Consider the following 18,892-nt stretch of genomic DNA (forward strand, 5'->3'; position numbering starts at 1 on the left):
GGCAGCAGCTGGTTATATTACACCGAACGACTCGTTACCCCTAACTTTTTGCATCGCCAGGAAGGGCCACCAGAAAGCGCAATCTTTCAGCTTTGAATCAACTAAGATATGAAGTTCTGTGAGATTCTTTAAAGCGGAGTTAGCGAGGCTATATATATCTACAAGAGAAATTACAATCATACCCTTAAGAGAAAGAGAGTTTGCGTGGTGAGATTTCCAAAGCGTCGTTAACCGTATGAAACGTGCTTGAAAGACTTTCATCTGTTAATTTAAAAAAAAAAAAAAACGAAAGTGATATCAAATATGTGTCACCCATTGGGCGACAACCATTTTCCTTACCTTAGCCCGGGCGTCTTGTTATCTTGTTATGAAATGGACACACACACACACACAAAAAAATGTCAGCTTTCTCATGCACCATACCTCTGTCGTTTTCCAGATTAAATCCGTATCTTTTGCTTACTCTCTTTTCATTTATATTTCCGAGTAAAAATTCCTTGACGATGGTATAATCAGATCTGCATTAGACCATGCGATGTTACACATGTTCTCATCGTTTACACATCTGGGTATTTTTGGGTTAGTTCCTTGCGTGTAAAACCACTTTTGTTAAAAGAAGGATATGGTTACTTTAGGAGAAACATACCGTACAAGATTCTATATTACATGTAACATTTAAAAACGTTTTCATTTCATGAAAAGCCCCTTATGCCTACTTCTCCGACCGATATAAGGACAGGGAGACAAGAATTCAACTGACACACTTGGCATCTTTGGCGGAAAAACAGGTATATTGTCAAGATTGGCATACAGAATGGAAAAAACATAGAATCATTACATAAATATGTATCATTCTCAATATTTGGCAACACGCCAAATGGTTACCATGACAACGGTTCCATATATCTCGTGAAAAGGTTTTTCGTATAAAGGTCACATGCCAATCATACAAGTTTACGAACATTATAAGATTTCCAACATAATTTGAGTACTGGTTTACCACCACTTAAACGTTAAAAACGTTAAAAACAAGAAATGTTCAATAAACTGAAATGTGGCGAAGGTGAACAAACAAAACGTCTGAGCTAGTTTCTATACAACCGTCTGAAACGACTTTTTAGGTGCGATGCTGAAATATTGACGTAATGCAAATGTTGCCTAGGATCTGTAGAGTATTGTAGGGTACGTTTAGAGAAAAATACTGGCATATTATGAAAGTAACCTGAGCAGCATGGCTGTAACTTAGACTAACAGTGTCGATCGCTTTATTTATAAATCTAACTTCGTATCCTTGAGTATTGTAAACTATCTGTTTTTTCCCTATACAGCGTTAGCATAAAATTGTTTACCGTAAAGTGACATGGAGTGACACCTGGTAATACATTTCGCTACGGAGCAACGACAGAAAGAAAAGTTTCTATTGAGTTAGCATACATTTATGTGCTGTAGGGTAGTATGGAATTACGCAAGGTAATACATTCATAACTGGGAGACTACTCAGGGACTAAGAATCAACAAATCTACTTATTATAAGAGTATAGCTATGCTATCCAGTTTGGTTTAGAAAACAAACAAACCTGTACTAGTCAGCTGTTATTATCAGAACTAAGGTAACTCACCGTATACCGGCATAAAAGCCGCACTGGCCAGGTGTTCAATACAGGCATGGAGCTAGCTATTGCTATCATAACCTTGAGCAGGGCACCCTAAACGTTGTATTCCAATGTAGCTTGGTTTAGGATGCAAGCAGGGAACTTACTGTTGTTATCGAACTCTGGGTAACTCACCCTGTTCAAATGTTGTAGTTGATCAGACATATAGGTAACACACCATGTATCAAGGCTGTAGGGTAACTCACCCTATGTAGGGGTTTCAGTCTAAAGTTGATAATTCTTATTGGTGAGGTTGAGTAGGTATCAACCTATTGTGCCGTTAGCCGATTATACCCGTTTAAGGGTCTATTAGGGATCTTTTTCAGCTGTTCAAGTACGAACCAGGTGCCTTCTATGGAGTTAAGTGCGAATATATTTTTTAAATGCATCTGAGGTCCATCTCCCCAGTAGCCGAAGGTTCGAATCCGAAACCCCCTGCAAAGCTGCTTGCGTAGCAGCTCCAATTCGGAAGGAATGCGAGGTGTATTTTTGTGGATCGAGTTTGACTTGCAGGACACAGGCTCTTAATGCCTTGGCAAAGTTATCGCTGGTAACAGGGCAACCATCCCTACGTTGGAACAGGTACCCCGGGTTCCTTCCCCGTAGTTGGAGGTACTTAGCAAGGCTTACCACCGGGCAGTGCGGACTTTCTGGGTGTGGTTGGATCTGGATGGTGGATTGGGCTGAAGGACTGCTGTGTTTGTACGTCTTAAACTGTACCAAGAAGGAAGTTAGGCCACTATTAGAGTCCAGATTACCCCTGAGGTCCGCTAAGGTCAGAGTGTGTTAGGAAGAATTAGTTACCGTTACTTCGCTTATGCGAGCTAAAGAGTAGAACATAAACGTGAACATTGCCTCATACAGGCACTGATTGTAGTACGTGGTCTTTATGAACTTCAAGGCATCAATCAATTGGGAAAGAATAGGAGGCGTTATGGGCAACCTTCCGTCGGGTACGTGGTTCTTTTGTATTGAGTGCATCAACTTGCGAACGACGAAAGTAGAAGTGGGGTCTTGTAGATTTTGGATTTTGTGAATGAAACCTATAGCTGAAAGTTTAGATGCTATCGACGCTGGGGCAAATCCCTTACTATGTAAGTAGGAAATAAACTGGCATACTATAGGCTCTGGAATAGGGGGCTTGATATTGGCTGTACAGTGGATTTCAAGGCTGAATTGACGGAAATGCTGCCACGCCAGGCGATAAGCTGAGATTGTAGAAGGTGCTAAGGATTGAACAAGCAAGTTGTCGACTAGTCGATTAAGCTGCTGGGCAGGAGATGGGGAGGCACCCTGACCGGATGAGTTGCCATGTGTGGGTATTTCCTGCGGAACCGCTCTACCTGTAGGCGAGATAGACAGTCAGCCATCGTGTTATGTGTTCCCGGTATGTGCTCAGCTCGACATCTAATATTTCGGCGGAGGCTTATAAGAACAAATCTTCGAACCAAGGGCATTATCCTGGGGTTCCGTGACGTCTGTTTATTGATTATGTGCACCAGGGCAAGGTTGTCAGTGTGTAACAAAATACTTTGGTTCGCCCATTCCTTGCCCCAGATATGGAAAGCCAGCACAATTGGATAAAATTCTAATATTGTAATATTCGTCGAGTGTAGTGCCTGTGGCCAAGCTCCGTAAAGCCATTCTGTGCCATAAACTGCGCCATAACCTAACGATCCTGCTGCATCTGTATACAGGTTTAACGTGGAGTCCGTAGTAAATTGGTCGTCAACAAAGAAGGATTTTCCATTAAAGGTGTCTAGGAAATGACCCCACATTTGTAAGTCAAGCCTTACCCCACTGTTGATGTGAATAGGGCCTGTTTTGTATGTCCTATTCCTGGTTAGATCAATCAATCTTCTTAAGAAAGCGCGCCCTGGCACAACTACTTGACATACGTGATTGAGTAGTCCGACAAGGGACTGCACTTGTTTTAAGGAAACTGAGGAGCGCAGGAGGAATTCTTGAATAGTTTCTTTGCACTTTTGTAATTTGTCAATGGGCAATCTCGCCTCCATCAATCTTGTGTCGAGTTCTATGCCTAGAAATGACATAGTCGTATCTGGGTAGTAGGTTTTTTCCTCCGAAAGAGGAACCCCTACTTCCTGACACATATTGCTAAATGCTACCAAGTCTCGTTCGCAAGATGAGTATGCGTGTTTTGCGAACAAGAAATCGTCTAATATGTGGGTAGGGAAGCGTATATTGAGTTTGTTTACCGCTATCCACTCAAGGGCCGAACTAATAGCCTCAAAAATTGAACAAGATATTGAAGCTCCCATTGGCAGGCATCGATCATAATAGAAACCATTGTCTAAATAGAATCCTAATAGGTGGTGGTCGTTAGGATGTATGGGAACAATACGAAAGGCTGATTCCACATCCGTTTTTGCTAGAAAACATCCTGGTCCTAGCAATTTTATGTGTCGGATAGCATTGTCTATATTGGCATAAGAAACCGAGGATAGCTCTTTAGGAATACCGTTATTCACTGCTTTCCCCGGGGGATGCGACAAGTCATGTATTATCCGATACTTTCCTGGGGCTTTTTTGGGAACCGCATAAATGGGAGAAATGAATAGGTTCGGAAATGGTTTATCTGCGAATGGACCCACTATACGTCCTTGTTCCAGTTCAGACTGAAGTTTCTCAAAAATAATTGGAAGTTGTGCTGGATTGGGGGACATGACTTTGGAAGGAAAGTAATTTCGAGGTCCAAAATACTCCAATGGAAATCCATAGGTAAAGCCTTTGATGATGTAATCTTTTTCCCTGTCGGGGTACCCTTCTAGAAACAAACTAAGCTTCTTAGCGATTACGGGTGTTGTTATTTCTGAGCTGAGCCTTCTTGGGGCAGTTGGGCTCCTTGTGTGGCCCTGAACAGGTGGGGCAGGAGTGCTTGTAAGGGCAACCTGTCGTGGAGCACTGGCCTCCGGGGAGGTGATATTGAAAGCAGTAGCCTCTGGGTATTTTGTTGGTCTTGGGAAAGGAGGGCTTGGGGGAAGAAGATGCTAGTGCCAAGCTACTGAAGGCATCAACGTACAGCTGCGGATGTGGGACATCCCATGGTAGGTTTGGGTTGATCTGTCTTAGCTGTCTGAAGTACATATCGTACTTACCCCACTGCGCACCTCGGTCTGCCATGGATCGGATCAAGTACCCGTAAGAGATTAACTGGGTACTGCGCAGAACATGCTTCTGGACATAGATATACTGGTAAATCGCGAATGCGTTTGACCATTGTGCTAAGGAAAGGGAGTTCTTACTGTCCTCTACATTGTTTGCCACCGTCAAAGTTGGGAGTCCTGCTAATGGTTCCAGGTTGATGTTGAATTGCGCTTTGGGACGATGAGTTGGCAATAAGTGTTTGAATTCCACATATTTATCTAGCCAAATTTTCTCCTTCGTTGGTTCTGGTATTCCAGTGTCCAGAGGTAAGTGAACTCCCGTTTTATAGAGCTCACCGCTAAGGACAGATTCTATGGCAGGAGTCCCAACTACTGACGCTGGTTGGTTAAGAGCGGAGGCATTAACTGTCTTAGTAAGAGAGGATGTACCTAGAATGCTGGAAGCCAGGGTCGAGCCTAGGCCTGGCATCTGGGCGTTTGGGTTGATGGACGGAAGAGATGGGGGCTGAGGATCCAGTGCCCCACTTGTGGTAGCTATTGGCAACACGCCAGGGGTATCGGTTACATGGGTTACAGTCACTGAGCTAGGAGAGGTGTTAAGACCTACAAGTCCTGCTGACCCTCCGTCTGTTGGTAACACACCTGGAGTCTGGGGGTCACTGGAATTTGTAGAGTTCAGTTTGTTCGCTATCTGCGTAGTAACTTGTTGCAAGTCCTCTAGTTGCTTTTGTAGAAACTTCATTGTCAGCTTGGGTTTATCCGGAGCCTTGCGAGTAGGTTGCGGGGGTGCATCCTCTGGAGATGGCTGATCTCCTCGCTCCGTCGGGGACGGATCATCCCCGGCTTCCGGCCTCGCTGCTTTGCGTGCCTTCTTCCTTGGAGGCATTACTGGGGCTCGACAATAGTAAAGCGTTAAGACAGTGAGCAGAGTAATACATCAGGACAAATTTTGTATGCATGATGACACATTCCTAGTTATATCGATTGTATTGGAGTGTCATGCCGGGTATCTGAGAAATGCGGTATAACGGTGAAAAAGCAAACCGTCAGATACAAAGGTTATTTAAGTCACTGTGGTTTTTGGACAACCCGCCCCGACAAAGCCATGCACCAAATAAATCACATGTACGGACAGGTACAGTAACGGTACCCCGACAAAATCATGTGATAAAACAAGCAGTTACTTGTGAACCACGCATGTACGGACAGGTACCCTGTTAGTACCCCGACAAAGTCATGCGTTAAATAATCACATGTACGGACAGGTACCCGGCCCGTACCCCGACAAGATCATGTGAATCAAACAATTGCTTGTGAACAAAGATCATGTGATATAAACAAGCAATTGACGCATGTACGGACAGGTATCTTCCTAGTACCCCGACAAAATCATGCGTAAATAGTCACAAGTATGGACAGGTACACTAAACGGTACCTGGACAAAGGGCACGTGATATGTATACCAACATCTGTTTGGGAACAGACATTGATATTAGTCCAACGACTTTCCTATAAATTGATATCCACATGAAGGTACATCTGCGGTATTGTTTGTTGTGAATTTGAATTATGCGTAAACTTTGAATGAAGATCTGAAATTTGTGCTTGAGTACATATAGGTGAAATGAAAAACAAAGCACAAAAGAAAGGCAACAAATGTTGTCGACGTTCTGGCTTTTCTATAGGGGTTGGGTGTGGGGGGAAATGCAAACACAGCCGCTCAGTAAACGGCGTGTTTTGACTGACCTGTCTAGCTCAGAACATATTCCCGCCTTTCCTCGTAGCCAATGGGAATCGAATGAACACGTGAACAGGGCATGGTGACTGGGAACGTCTCCGAATCCGGCTTAAGCTGTATTTTCATTTCATGAAAAGCCCCTTATGCCTACTTCTCCGACCGATATAAGGACAGGGAGACAAGAATTCAACTGACACACTTGGCATCTTTGGCGGAAAAACAGGTATATTGTCAAGATTGGCATACAGAATGGAAAAAACATAGAATCATTACATAAATATGTATCATTCTCAATATTTGGCAACACGCCAAATGGTTACCATGACAACGGTTCCATATATCTCGTGAAAAGGTTTTTCGTATAAAGGTCACATGCCAATCATACAAGTTTACGAACATTATAAGATTTCCAACATAATTTGAGTACTGGTTTACCACCACCAAAAGCCATCGCGCCTAACAAGTGGCAGGGGAAATCTGACTGCAAAACCCTCCTGTCTATTAGTCCGCCAAAGAGCCAATCAGGCATAAGGGGCTAAGAAGTGTAGGGTGAGGGAATGTAAATGAATAGCCTTGCTTTCTGACTGATAAACGAGTATTAAAACATTTGAAGATTTCGTTAGTTTTCAAAAATGTCGCCAAATATCAAGTTACTTTTGTTCTACTCACCGCGTGTTGAGGGGCCAGGGCGAGGGGGGTGATTCAATGTATAAATGTCCAATTGAAAAATGTATTTTAGAGGGAATTAAATGCCCTTTGTTGCTGTTAAGGCCCCCCTGATGGACTTGAAGTGAAGATACATCCCGTAAGGGGACAGGTGGTGTCCGTCTTTTGCAAAATATTCTGGGCAATGCCTATTAACAAGGCGGACATGTGCCCATGTAGACATGTGAGGAGTGTTGGCCACCTCATGTCTCAAAGCGTCAAGGTACCTACCTAGGCACTGATTGTACGGTATGTTTGGTGGGTTAAATACCCGTGGGAGAGGTTCTCCAACAATGATATGTCTGGCATTAGCCCGGTTTCTGATTACACTTGCCATACCAACTATGCGTAAAGCCACTATCTCAGGCTCCCAGAAGAGCTCACACAGATCATTGGACCCTAACTCAAGGTAGACATCATCCACGGTTGGCAGGGCCTTACACATTTGGTCGAAGTTCGAAACTTTGCCGCCAGACAAGGACATCCATTTTACATCGGTGTTTTCCAACCAAAAATCTCTACTCACTACTCGGCCTGATGCTGATTCGGTTCTGCTTTCAACAAAAGCATCCAGTCTGCGTATGAACGAGTGCCCTATGATTAGTATTCGTCTTTTTCTGTGACCAACTTCTGCCATGTCGTACTAAGAATCAAAAGCAACGCCTACTGTAAGAGTTTAGCAACAAGAGAACAACCGAACTTCTGGGGGCCCCGTCACAGCTGCACAAAGCAGCGACAAAAAACTGGAAATAGAGACGACTCACCGTCTTTGCCAGAGATTCCGACCGGGAATAATCAGTCAAGAGTGTAGTCTCAAAGCAGAATACAGAGGGGGCAGAAATTGCCAACGCAAAGGATGCCAGAACGGAAAATGCAACGGGAAATGCAAACACAGCCGCTCAGTAAACGGCGTGTTTTGACTGACCTGTCTAGCTCAGAACATATTCCCGCCTTTCCTCGTAGCCAATGGGAATCGAATGAACACGTGAACAGGGCATGGTGACTGGGAACGTCTCCGAATCCGGCTTAAGCTGTATTTCTATTTAACACACTTGATCCTGCATAACGCTAGGTTTGTCCTTAGGCTTTAACCTGTTATTTTATTTGAAGTATACGTCAACCATTTGAGTTAATACTATAGAATGTAAATGTATCTTAGTGTTGGCACCCAATGTCTGTGATCTCAATAGATTAAATCAAACGCTAAACGTGTGCATCACCTGTCGCCGCGCCAGCACCAGCACCGCCACACACAGCGGCCAGGAGGCCTAGGAGTAGAACGCCCGCCAGTGCCAACCCTCCAGCTATGGCGGCGATGTTGCTGGATGAAAGCCCACCGCCAGCTAAAACAAAAATCAGAACAATGTGACATTAACAGCACAACATTAGTATCCGATACAATGTTATATAATTGATAAAGGTGTAGGTCTGAAAGTCAGACTCTATGATGCAGCGTTATTTCATATACACAGCTACATGTATTGAAGTATGAGAAAACCAAATTCTGTCTATTCTACATGGTAAAGCATCTCAAACTTACATCACTGCGATTGAAATTGTAACAGGCGTACCAAGAAGTTTTGTATTTTAATAGAGTTACTGTACAGCCTGCCAAATGATAGAAAAATAAACAAACTTATGGGGACGGGGCACTCTTTTAAATGGCTTCCGGCGGCGGTTAACTAAACTGCTGTCGACTCACTCAGCATTGTTGAAATACTTAAACGCATTTTTACGCAGCCTGGGAAAACCTTACAACTTAATCCATACCATTTAATACTGACATCTTCCTCTATATGAAGTGCAACTTCCTTCCTCGTTTGCTTGCGCGAAAACAGATAAACTATACATTTTTCAAGATAGTTTTGTAATTATTTACCTTACATTAATGTCGTTGGTTAACGGATGAATGCTATATTTTACGCTAACGTTTTTGTAGAAATATTTATTAGTCAAAATATTTCTTACCTGTGCTTGTGTCTGTTGTTGTGCACGTTGGGACAGGATTACTCCATGTTCCGTCATCTAGGCACCTAGTGATAGAATCGCCGTTGAGTTGGTATCCCGAGTTACAGGTAGACGTAACCATTTGCTGTACGGTGTACGGTCCGGTAGGTGGGGTCAGCACTCCATTGTTTGGGGCATTCAATGTGGGGCATCGTACGCTTGAGTCTGTGGAGACCATGAAAATAACAAGGAGAACTCATTTTGTGACGCTGTTCCAATCACTTCTATACACAAAATAGTTCGCTTATTTCAAACAGTGGAACAAGTATCGTGATTCTGAAGAGAACACTCGTACAGAAAACATAGTACACACACATATACACGTACAAATCCTTTAACTCCAAAAGACAAAATCGACTGACATGTACACTGATTAGTCAGTAGAATGAAATTGTGTGTGATTTGTTGGCTAGATATTGGATTTAACTGCATCAGACAAATTTTACCTACACCACTGTGAGTTTAGGAAGTATGGATCACACTAAATTTGTTCAGAAACCATTGCAATTTTTTTCTTCTATACTTCATAGGTAATAATAGCCAATGGAACTGATAACAATCCATATACACCTACATCAAAGGACATTTTGGTATAAAACCCAGTATATGGACCAGTGTAGGTTATGTACAGGTAGACATCAGAAATACCTGCACAACTCCAATTTTACCTGCACAGGTGGTATTTTGAGTCCTGCAAGCTAATTGTGGATCCAAGTACGACGAAGTCAGCTTACCCGTGCATGTTGGAACAACATTACTCCACGTTCCGTCAGCTTGGCATGTCAAACTAGAATCTCCGTTCAGTTGGTAACCCGCATTACATGAAAAGGTGACTTGGTTTTGAAAGGAATTCGCTCCGGTAACGGGTGACCTAACTCCGTTAGTCGGGGCTGCCAACTCCGGACATTGGACCGCTGCAATAGAAAATATCAATAAAAATAAGACTCGCTGTCAAATCTGATTCTGCTCGGTGCCATCCTATCATGCTGTCACCAAAATATATATTGTACACTTGTGTGAAGTACGGGCTGCAATGGTTCAGAAGTCTAGCTTGTTTTGGTACGTTTAAGAAGCTAAGTCCGCCGAATTGTACTATTACAATTTGACGGATATTGCTAATATCTACTTACGTGTGCATGTTGAAGCATTGTCGCTCCAAGTTCCGTCAGCTTGGCACGTCAAAGTTCCAGTCCCGGTCAGTAAGTATCCCGTGTTACATGTAAAGGTGATCTGGTTTTGATAGGAGTTCGCTCCGGTAGCCGGTATTCGGGCTCCGTTAGTTGGGACCGCCAACTCCGGACATTGGACCGCTGCAATGGAAAAAAAAAAAAAACTCGTTGTCAAATCTGATTCTGCTCGGTGTCATCATATCATGCTGTCACCAAAATATGTATTGTACACTTGTGTAAAGTACGGACTGGAATGGTTGAGAAGTCTAGCTTGTTTTGGTACGTTTAAGAAGCTATGTCCGCCGAATTGTCGGCCGTCTACTACAATTCGACGGACATTGCCAATATATACTTACGTGTGCATGTTGGAGCAGTGTCGCTCCAAGTTCCGTCAGCTTGGCACGTCAAAGTTCCAGTCCCGGTCAGTACGTATCCCGTGTTACATGTAATGATGATCTGGTTTTGGTATGAGTTCGCTCCGGTAGCGGGTGTCCTAACTCCGTTAGTTGGGGATGTCAACACAGGACATTGGACCGCTGAAATGAAAAATACAAAAACGATCATTTTTATTCCATGTTGAACCTGACTACGTTCGAGATGGCGTATGTACGGGAAGAAACCGCGCTCCGTTAGTTGGGGTCGGCAACGACAGGAACTGTATGTTTGCAATGATTCATAGGTCTTGTTTGGAACGTTCAATAAGGGAAGTATTTTAAATTTGTATCTTTGAGTTTCATCCGATCATAAACTATGTTTTTTTTTTGTAGAGGCCTTTTTCCAACGTTTAGATATTAAGAGGTGTCACCCCTCATATTTTCTAACTGCTATGTGGTTGTGTCTAACATTATATCTTACGCGTGCATGTTGGAACAGTGTTGCTCCATGTTCCGTCAGCCCGGCACGTCAACGGAGAGACTCCATTCAGCTGATATCCAGTATTGCAGGTAAACGTTACCGTATCCTGGTAGAAGGTCTCTCCGGTGGGGGGTGTCCGAACTCCGTTTGTAGGAGCCGCCAATGGCGGGCATTGTCTCCCTAAAATGTGGATTATTGACATTTTTACACATCATTCTTGCAAAGAAACATGAAGTGACTCCCATTGTTAGGCGTCTTTTTTGCTAGGTTTTCCCATTCCGTCAAAACGCTGTAGAAGGAATGAAAAAGAAGACACACACGGGAAAGGACATCGGAGGCTATTGATTAACAGCAGGGTTCGACCTGAGTCAGGCCCATCGGAGTGCAAAAGGCTGAGAAGGTTTAGGAAAGGTGACGAGTGGGTTGGTCAACCAGACAAGGGAGCAGTTGAGCGAGGTGGCGAGGAAGTATTACGACCAGTTTAAAAACGGCACGTGGGAGGAAAGATTCCTTAAGTTTAAATACCTGCACAATTGAATCCGTTTCCGGTGTAGCCATCGGTGCAGTCACAAGTGAATGACCCTGGTACGTTAGTACAAACAGCCCGCGGGTGGCATGGTACGGTTGTACACTCGTCGATGTCTGTTTAAAAACATCATCGATCAGTGCATACACGTTAGTTTGTGGACTTAACGTGTATCTCATAAGATAATCATAACAGAACTCGATGGTAGCATTTTATCGATCCTATTCTAGCTCCATTTGCTCCTTTGATCTGTTACTTGTCGAATATTATAAATGTGTAAAAGCAATCAGTATGTAGCCAATAAACAAAGTCTAAGATGCAAACGTGGCATTTGTGCTCGAATCCTTTGAACAAAAATCGTCGACGTGTGGATGTTATTGGCCACCTAATAAGAACACAAACTGTAATCCATGTTTATACTGTTGATAAATTGAACGAACCTGTACAGGTGAGTCCATTCCCAAGATACCCATTGATACAATTACACTGGAAAGAGCCAATAGTGTTGATACATGTTGCCAGGCCGTGGCACAAGTTCTGTGTACACTCATCGATATCTGTTTTGAAAAAAAATTCTTTAGCTACATACTGCAAGACATAATATTATATGTATGTGTTGATTACCAGATAAGCAAAATCTAATAATAAAATTTATTAAAACATGCAATATACGAAACGGAAGCATTTAATAAACTTCATTTAATAACCTTCTACCTAAAGCCAAATGAACATTCTGGTAAGATGTCAATGTTTTAACAATTTAAAAGTTAATGCATACATAGTCATAGTTTATACATAAGGTATATCATTTAACAGCACTTACAACGAATATCATTTAAATGAATGGATTGATTTAGACTTCTCACGATATATTTCATTCAAAGTTGACAAAACATTTTCATTATTCCCACATTTATTCATTGCAACACTGGATAAAAAATACATGAGAAACTGCTTTTGCACTCATCTTATTACCTTGAATGACCAACCTTTACCAGTTATACTAAAATAGTGACTAAGATATGCAATTGATGATCACGTACCAGTACAGGTTGGGATAGTATCGCTCCATGTCCCGTCAGCCAAGCAGGTGACAGCAGACTCTCCGTTCAATTGGAAACCAGTGATACAGGAAAACTGCACCACATCCTGATATTTATTGCGGCCTGCAGGACTGATCCATCCATTTGCAGGATGTGTCAATGACTGACACCGAACAGCTGCAGTAGCATAACAACATTACTAAGTTTAATGGTAAGTGTAATATCGTTATCTACTGTTCATAGAAATCGATTTTAAGATCCGAAATGATTAGCTGGCTATGCTAGATATATACAAAAAGCAGTCAAATGTTAGAAGGTCCCCAGACGCACTGAACACAGAATTTTCTTTATAATTTCCACAATATTGCTTTGTAAAAAAAAAAAAAAACTTAGGAGAGGGTAAAGCAGAAAATTGACTGACAAATTCACGGAGGGAATTTTTTTCCGATTAAAAATGTTCAAATGGCACTGCAAAATTACGCCTGGGGTCCAAATGGACCCCACTCGGGTGTTTGAGTAGCCAATACCAGGCTTTGTGGATAGGTGGTCTAATTGTAGAAAGATTGGACATTGTCAAATAAAGTCATTAATACGCTAGGGGAGTCGGCTGGCGAAGTCCTAAGCAATTGTAACATAATTTGGTGGGCATTGATAAACAGCTTCATGCTATATATAAATATACCACTAGATTAAGTCGATCACCTTATTTCTTGGTAAGGATATACGTCTGACTGCTTCGTTTTAAGACTCAAAAATACACTTTCTTCTTTAACTTCGAACTAATTTTGGTGTATATATATGACAACACATTTTTGCTACAAATTGCTAGCAACTATCATTAAGAACAGTATCTTACGTGTGCAAGTTGGAACAGTGTTACTCCATGACCCATCAGCTTGGCACGTCGTAGTAGCGTCACCGGTCAGGATATATCCCGTGTTACACCTGAATGAAACGATGTCCTGGAAGAAGTTCGACCCAGTAGTCGGTGTCCGCACTCCGTTACTTGGTGATGCCAATAGCGGACATTGTCTACCTAAAATTGTAAGAGTGATGTTCAAGTTTATTAGAATATGTGCAGTGACGTCCGTTAGAAAATTTCTTGTCGACAACATTCACAAGGCGTCCTTACCTATTATCTCAAAACGTTGGTGCATGCATGTAAGTATATTAGCTGAATTCTTTTTATCATTGTGAATTATATCTTACGTGAGCATGTTGGAACAGCGTTACTCCAAGATCCGTCAGCTTTGCATGAGGCAGTAGCAGTGCCGGTCAAGACGTATCCGGTGTTACAGGTGAAGCTGACCATGTTTGGGAAGGAGGTCGCTCCAGTAGGGTTCACCGCTCCGTTAGTTGGGGGCGTCAACGCCGCACATTGGACAGCTGTAAAAGAACAGGTTCTTTATGACCTGTTTTGGTAAGAGTTCAAAGCCAAAACGACAAAGTATCTACACTAAACATGTTTTGCTAATGGAACCAGTTGTGTACACTAAGACTAGAATGCAAGGTTTGATCGAAGCACAAAATGTACCTCTAATTTTTTCTACACATTTAGAGGGTCGATGGGATTAACAACATCCTGTATTCACCTGTACATGTAGGAACAACATGGCTCCATGTTCCGTCAGCCTGACACGTCGTGTCATCAGCGCCGTTTAGGTCGTATCCCGTGTTGCAGGTGAACGTGACCATGGTTTGATACGACGTTGTACCTGTAGGAGTTAGCGCTCCATTCGTCGGGGCTGTCAATGATTGGCATTGTACGACTGAAACAAAGAATGATACTAAATGAAGAAATATTGCGACTGAAACAAATGAATAAATGGAGAGCTCTTTTTAGAGAAGAACAGGCCATTACTAAAGTGCAGATGCACAATCTACGATGACTAATTTGTACTTCTCTATGTAGGCTGCACTTCTCGTTTCTTAGTACAGTGGTGCAAAGGGCGAAGTAATAGGACTCGTCAACAAAGATATTTGCACAACTCAGATTTTCAGGCATAAGTTGTTACTTACTCTTTAGTAATTTTGGTGTATGTTAGACAATCCATGTTGCCAAAGATGGCTAGCATCAATCACTAATAAAAGTATCTTACGTGTGCATGCTGGAACAGCATTACTCCATGATCCATCAGCTTGGCACGTCGTAGTAGCAGCACCGGTCAGGATATATCCCGTGTTACAGCTGAATAAAATGAGGTCCTGGAAGAAGTTCGATCCAGTAGCCGGTGTCCGCACTCCGTTGGTTGGGGCCGCTAATGGCGAACATTGTCTGCCTACAATTTTAGGGTGATGTTCAGTTTAGGTTAATTAGAATACGTAGAGTGACGTCCGTTTAAAAAATTCTTGTTGACCACTTTAAAAAGGGATCCTTATCTTCTTGTCACTTTGGTAGATGCATATAAGTACATCAGCTGAAAAATTGCAATCGTTGTGTAATACATCTTACGTGAGCATGTCGGAACAGCGTTACTCCATGATCCGTCAGCTTGGCATGAGGCAGTGGCAGTGCCGGTCAAGACGTATCCGGTGTTACAGGTGAACCTGGCTATGTTTGGGAAGGAGGTCGCTCCGGGAGGACTGACCGCTCCGTTAGTTGGGGGCGTCAACGCCGGACATTGGATAGCTGTAATAGACAAATAATCTGTAAATGTTGAAAAAGAATCACACTAGATAGGCAAAAGTTGGGAACAGACAAACAACACCCGGTAAAATGGACTGCTCTTGTGTTTTAAGGTATTTAGTACGTAAAAATATCCCTAATAAATTTGAATAGAAGTTGCTGTAACATTTTTATATGTTGAGGAAAGGTTAATATTCATGAATTTTTTTGATTTTGTTTAGAAGCGATAATGAATTTTACAGAAAATATCTTCACACCAAAACACATAGCCGATAGTTTCTAAGTGGATTCATATAGACAGTCTTGTGTCTTACGTGCTCGTATTTGATGCATTTTCATCTGACAAAGAAGGCCTTATATAGAGCATGACTTCATTATTTCCAAAATCTCAAGTCTTTTGAATAAAACATGATGGAAATAATTCGTTTGAATATCTACCTAGTACCTGGCGGTTGAAGAAAATAATACACTGAAAGGCAGGATATTTGAACTCATTTTATGCTAAATATCTAAACGCATTCTGTACTAAAATAGTATCCGCCCGGATATGTTGAGATAGCAAACTTGACATACTGTGTCGTCTTGTAGTTGTCAAAGATGGTGTCGTTAATGGTGCCCGTCTAGTTGTTATAGGTGGGGCTGTTGGAGTTTCTACAAGGATAAACAATGAGCTTTGGAGTAGGATGTCGAAAATTCGATATGAATATAAAACGTTACCTATAGATATTTAGAAAAAATGTAAAGTCAAGGAACCAAAACATATATCCTGCTACGTTTCATATGGCCAAAAATATAATAAACTCGGAATGAAAGGTTCAAACATGCGATTCAAAAAGGTTCAAATTTCTTACTGTCAACATTCAAAGTGTGCCCCTTATATTCTGACCTCTATGGTGCGTGTATGTACATACAATTTTCTAAAAAAATGCTAACACTGTCCAGTATATCTTACGTGTGCATGTTGGAACAGGGTTACTCCATGATCCGTCAGCTTGGCACGTCGCGGTAGCGGCGCCGTTCAATTGGTACCCTGTGTCACACCTGAATAAAACACTGTCCTGGTAGAAGTTCGATCCGCTAGTCAGTGCCAGCTGTCCGTTACTTGGGGCCACCAACAGCGGACATTGTCTACCTAATTTTGAAGAAGAGCGATGGTGAGGTTCACTAAATGAATTTGTGGAGCGTTCACGTTAAAATGTCGTGTTGTCAATATTCAAAATGGTGCTTCATTTTCTTACCATTTTGGTACGTGTATGCATATACAATTGTATATTTTGCAACAAAATACTATCATTGCATGTGCAGTATATATCTTACATGTGCATATTGAAACAGGGTTACTCTATGACCCATCAGCTTGGCACCTCGTAATAACAGCGCCATTTAGTTCGTAGCCCGTGTTACAGGTAAATAAAACAACGTGGTGGTAGAAGTTTGGTCCAGTAGCCGGTTCAGTTTAGGTTCATTAGAAGTACGTAGAGTAACGCCCGTTAGAAAATGTCTTGTCGACAACATTAAAAAAGGGTCATTACCACTTTGGTAGATGCATGTAAGTATATCACCTGAAAAATTGCAATCGTTGTCTAATATATCTTACGTGAGCATGTCGGAACAGTGTTACTCCAAGATCCGTCAGCTTGGCATGAGGCAGTAGCAGTGCCGGTCAGTACGTATCCGGTGTTACAGGTGAATCTGACCATGTTTGGAAAGGAGGTCGCCCCGGGAGGACTGACCGCTCCGTTAGTTGGGGGCGTCAACGCCGCACATTGGACAGCTGTAATAGAACAGGTTCTTGATGAAGATTTCACAGCACATGCCACAGCCAAAACGACAAAGTGTCTATACTAAACATGTTTTGCTAATGGAAACCGCTGTGTGTACTAAAGGCCCCCTCTCACTTGACGTGTGGCACGCTTGCGGCATCGCTGCGTTCGGAAGATGCTCAACGAATTTCAGAGATAAAGAACGAATTTTCTTACTTGTTGTATATTTTGTCGTCTTTTATGTTATACTTTTACGTATTGCGCAATATCTGAATCATAAAAAATCGAAGAAAATAACAAAACAGTGACGCAGTGAACGAACGCAGCAATGCCGCAAGCGTGCCGCACGTCAAGTGAGAGGGGGCCTTAAGACTAGACTGCAAGGTTTGATTGAAGCAGACAAAATTTACCTCTAATCTTTTTCTACACATGTAGTTGGTCGATGGGATTAACAATATCGTATCTTTACCTGAACATGTAGGAACAGTATGGCTCCATGTTCCGTCAGCCTGACACGTCGTATCATCAGCGCCGTTCAGGTCGTATCCTGAGTTACAGGTGAACGTGATCCTAGTCTGATAGGAGGTCGTCCCAGTAGGAGTAAGCGCTCCATTTGTCGGGGGTGTCAATGCTTGGCATTGTACGACTGAAACAGAGAATGATACTAATGACGAAAGATTGCGACTGAAACAAATAAATAAATACAAAATTTTTACCCCGTGTTGGTGCCCTTATAAGATAGGTAAAGGTCATAATTAAAGAGCTGATGCACAATCAACGATGGCTACTATGTTTTCTGTTAGATTGAACTTTTTGCTTCTTAAAGACCAGAAATCTGGACCCAGGGTCCACAATAACCATTAAACTATATAGATGCTCCCTGCTGAACTCTGCCAGGTTTGAAAGCTGAATTGACCCTCCAGACCACATAAACTAATTAGAAGCTATGGGGAGTCCAGCCAGTGTCTGCTGCCAGAACAAAGCGATGGTATTACGACATAACGTTGAAAGTTATTAGCATATTAACTGTCAGATCTGTTTGAAAAATTTTCCCCACTACTTGTCAACAAAATGCTGTCAAAAAAAGCAAAACGACACATAAGCGTGCTGCAAGGCTAAAGACACCATAACATATTTTCTGCAACTTTAGGTTTGAATGAAGAAATATCAGACCAGTGTTGAAAATTCAAAATGTTGCCAGATTTCTTGTGCCTTTGAATTCAGTCTAGAAGTACATCTACACTCTTTCCTGCATTTTGCCCTCTATCTTTCCCTGAGTTACTGAATGTCAGTATCATTGCTATTTAGTATCTTGCCTTTCAGAAGCTATTTGGTGTCTTGTTTTGACATAAGAGCTGTCACCCTCATTGTATCTATATAGAATGAGATTATTTATTTTGGTAAAGATTAGTCCCTCTCAAATTTGTATTTCTTTTCAAGTAGTTATGAGCTTCCTGTTGGATTTTGTGTGTCTACAAATAGAACTTGTAATCGTAGCACCGTCTTTGCAATATAAATAAGTAGAATTACTTGTACAGTCACCACCAGTGACGAGGGTATAATATCTCAGTGCCCCAATGTTTCACTTCCACAAAGTTCCAGGCTGGGCTTAGTGGGTCTGTGGTCATTACTTCACATGATTTCTGTTTAGAGAAAGCTTACAAAATTAATGTACGTTTT

At 42.1% G+C, this 18,892-nt stretch overlaps 2 protein-coding genes across 4 annotated transcripts; both read right to left on the minus strand.

The window, feature by feature from the left end:
* Positions 1–339: 339 nt before the first annotated feature.
* LOC118408387 (sushi, von Willebrand factor type A, EGF and pentraxin domain-containing protein 1-like) lies at positions 340–16,832 on the minus strand (the record flags this gene model as incomplete). The annotated part of the gene is made up of 16 exons (XM_035809155.1): positions 16,799–16,832; positions 16,023–16,100; positions 15,276–15,452; positions 14,923–15,102; positions 14,416–14,592; positions 14,033–14,209; positions 13,680–13,859; positions 12,824–13,000; positions 12,221–12,337; positions 11,780–11,896; positions 11,255–11,434; positions 10,756–10,935; positions 10,361–10,540; positions 9,192–9,395; positions 8,444–8,566; positions 340–361 (listed from the first exon to the last, which is right to left on the minus strand). Coding segments are annotated over exons 1-16 (2,303 nt in total), but the record flags the coding sequence as incomplete, so codon positions are not given.
* On the minus strand, positions 2,239–8,259 carry LOC118408391. Of its 3 annotated transcripts, none has more exons than XM_035809162.1 (2): positions 5,210–8,259; positions 2,239–2,366 (listed from the first exon to the last, which is right to left on the minus strand). In XM_035809162.1, exons 1-2 carry the CDS (start codon positions 5,664–5,666, stop codon positions 2,362–2,364), a joined length of 462 nt encoding a protein of 153 aa, XP_035665055.1. In that variant the 5' UTR covers positions 5,667–8,259; the 3' UTR covers positions 2,239–2,361. The 3 variants fall into 3 exon arrangements, with proteins under 3 accessions (XP_035665055.1, XP_035665054.1, XP_035665053.1); XM_035809161.1 differs by having other exon boundaries at positions 2,310–2,995; XM_035809160.1 differs by lacking the exon at positions 2,239–2,366 and having other exon boundaries at positions 3,421–5,668; positions 7,988–8,259.
* Positions 16,833–18,892: the final 2,060 nt, after the last annotated feature.

This window comes from Branchiostoma floridae, unplaced genomic scaffold (assembly GCF_000003815.2).
Source record: "Branchiostoma floridae strain S238N-H82 unplaced genomic scaffold, Bfl_VNyyK Sc7u5tJ_1581, whole genome shotgun sequence".
Taxonomy (NCBI): Eukaryota; Metazoa; Chordata; class Leptocardii; order Amphioxiformes; family Branchiostomatidae; genus Branchiostoma; species Branchiostoma floridae.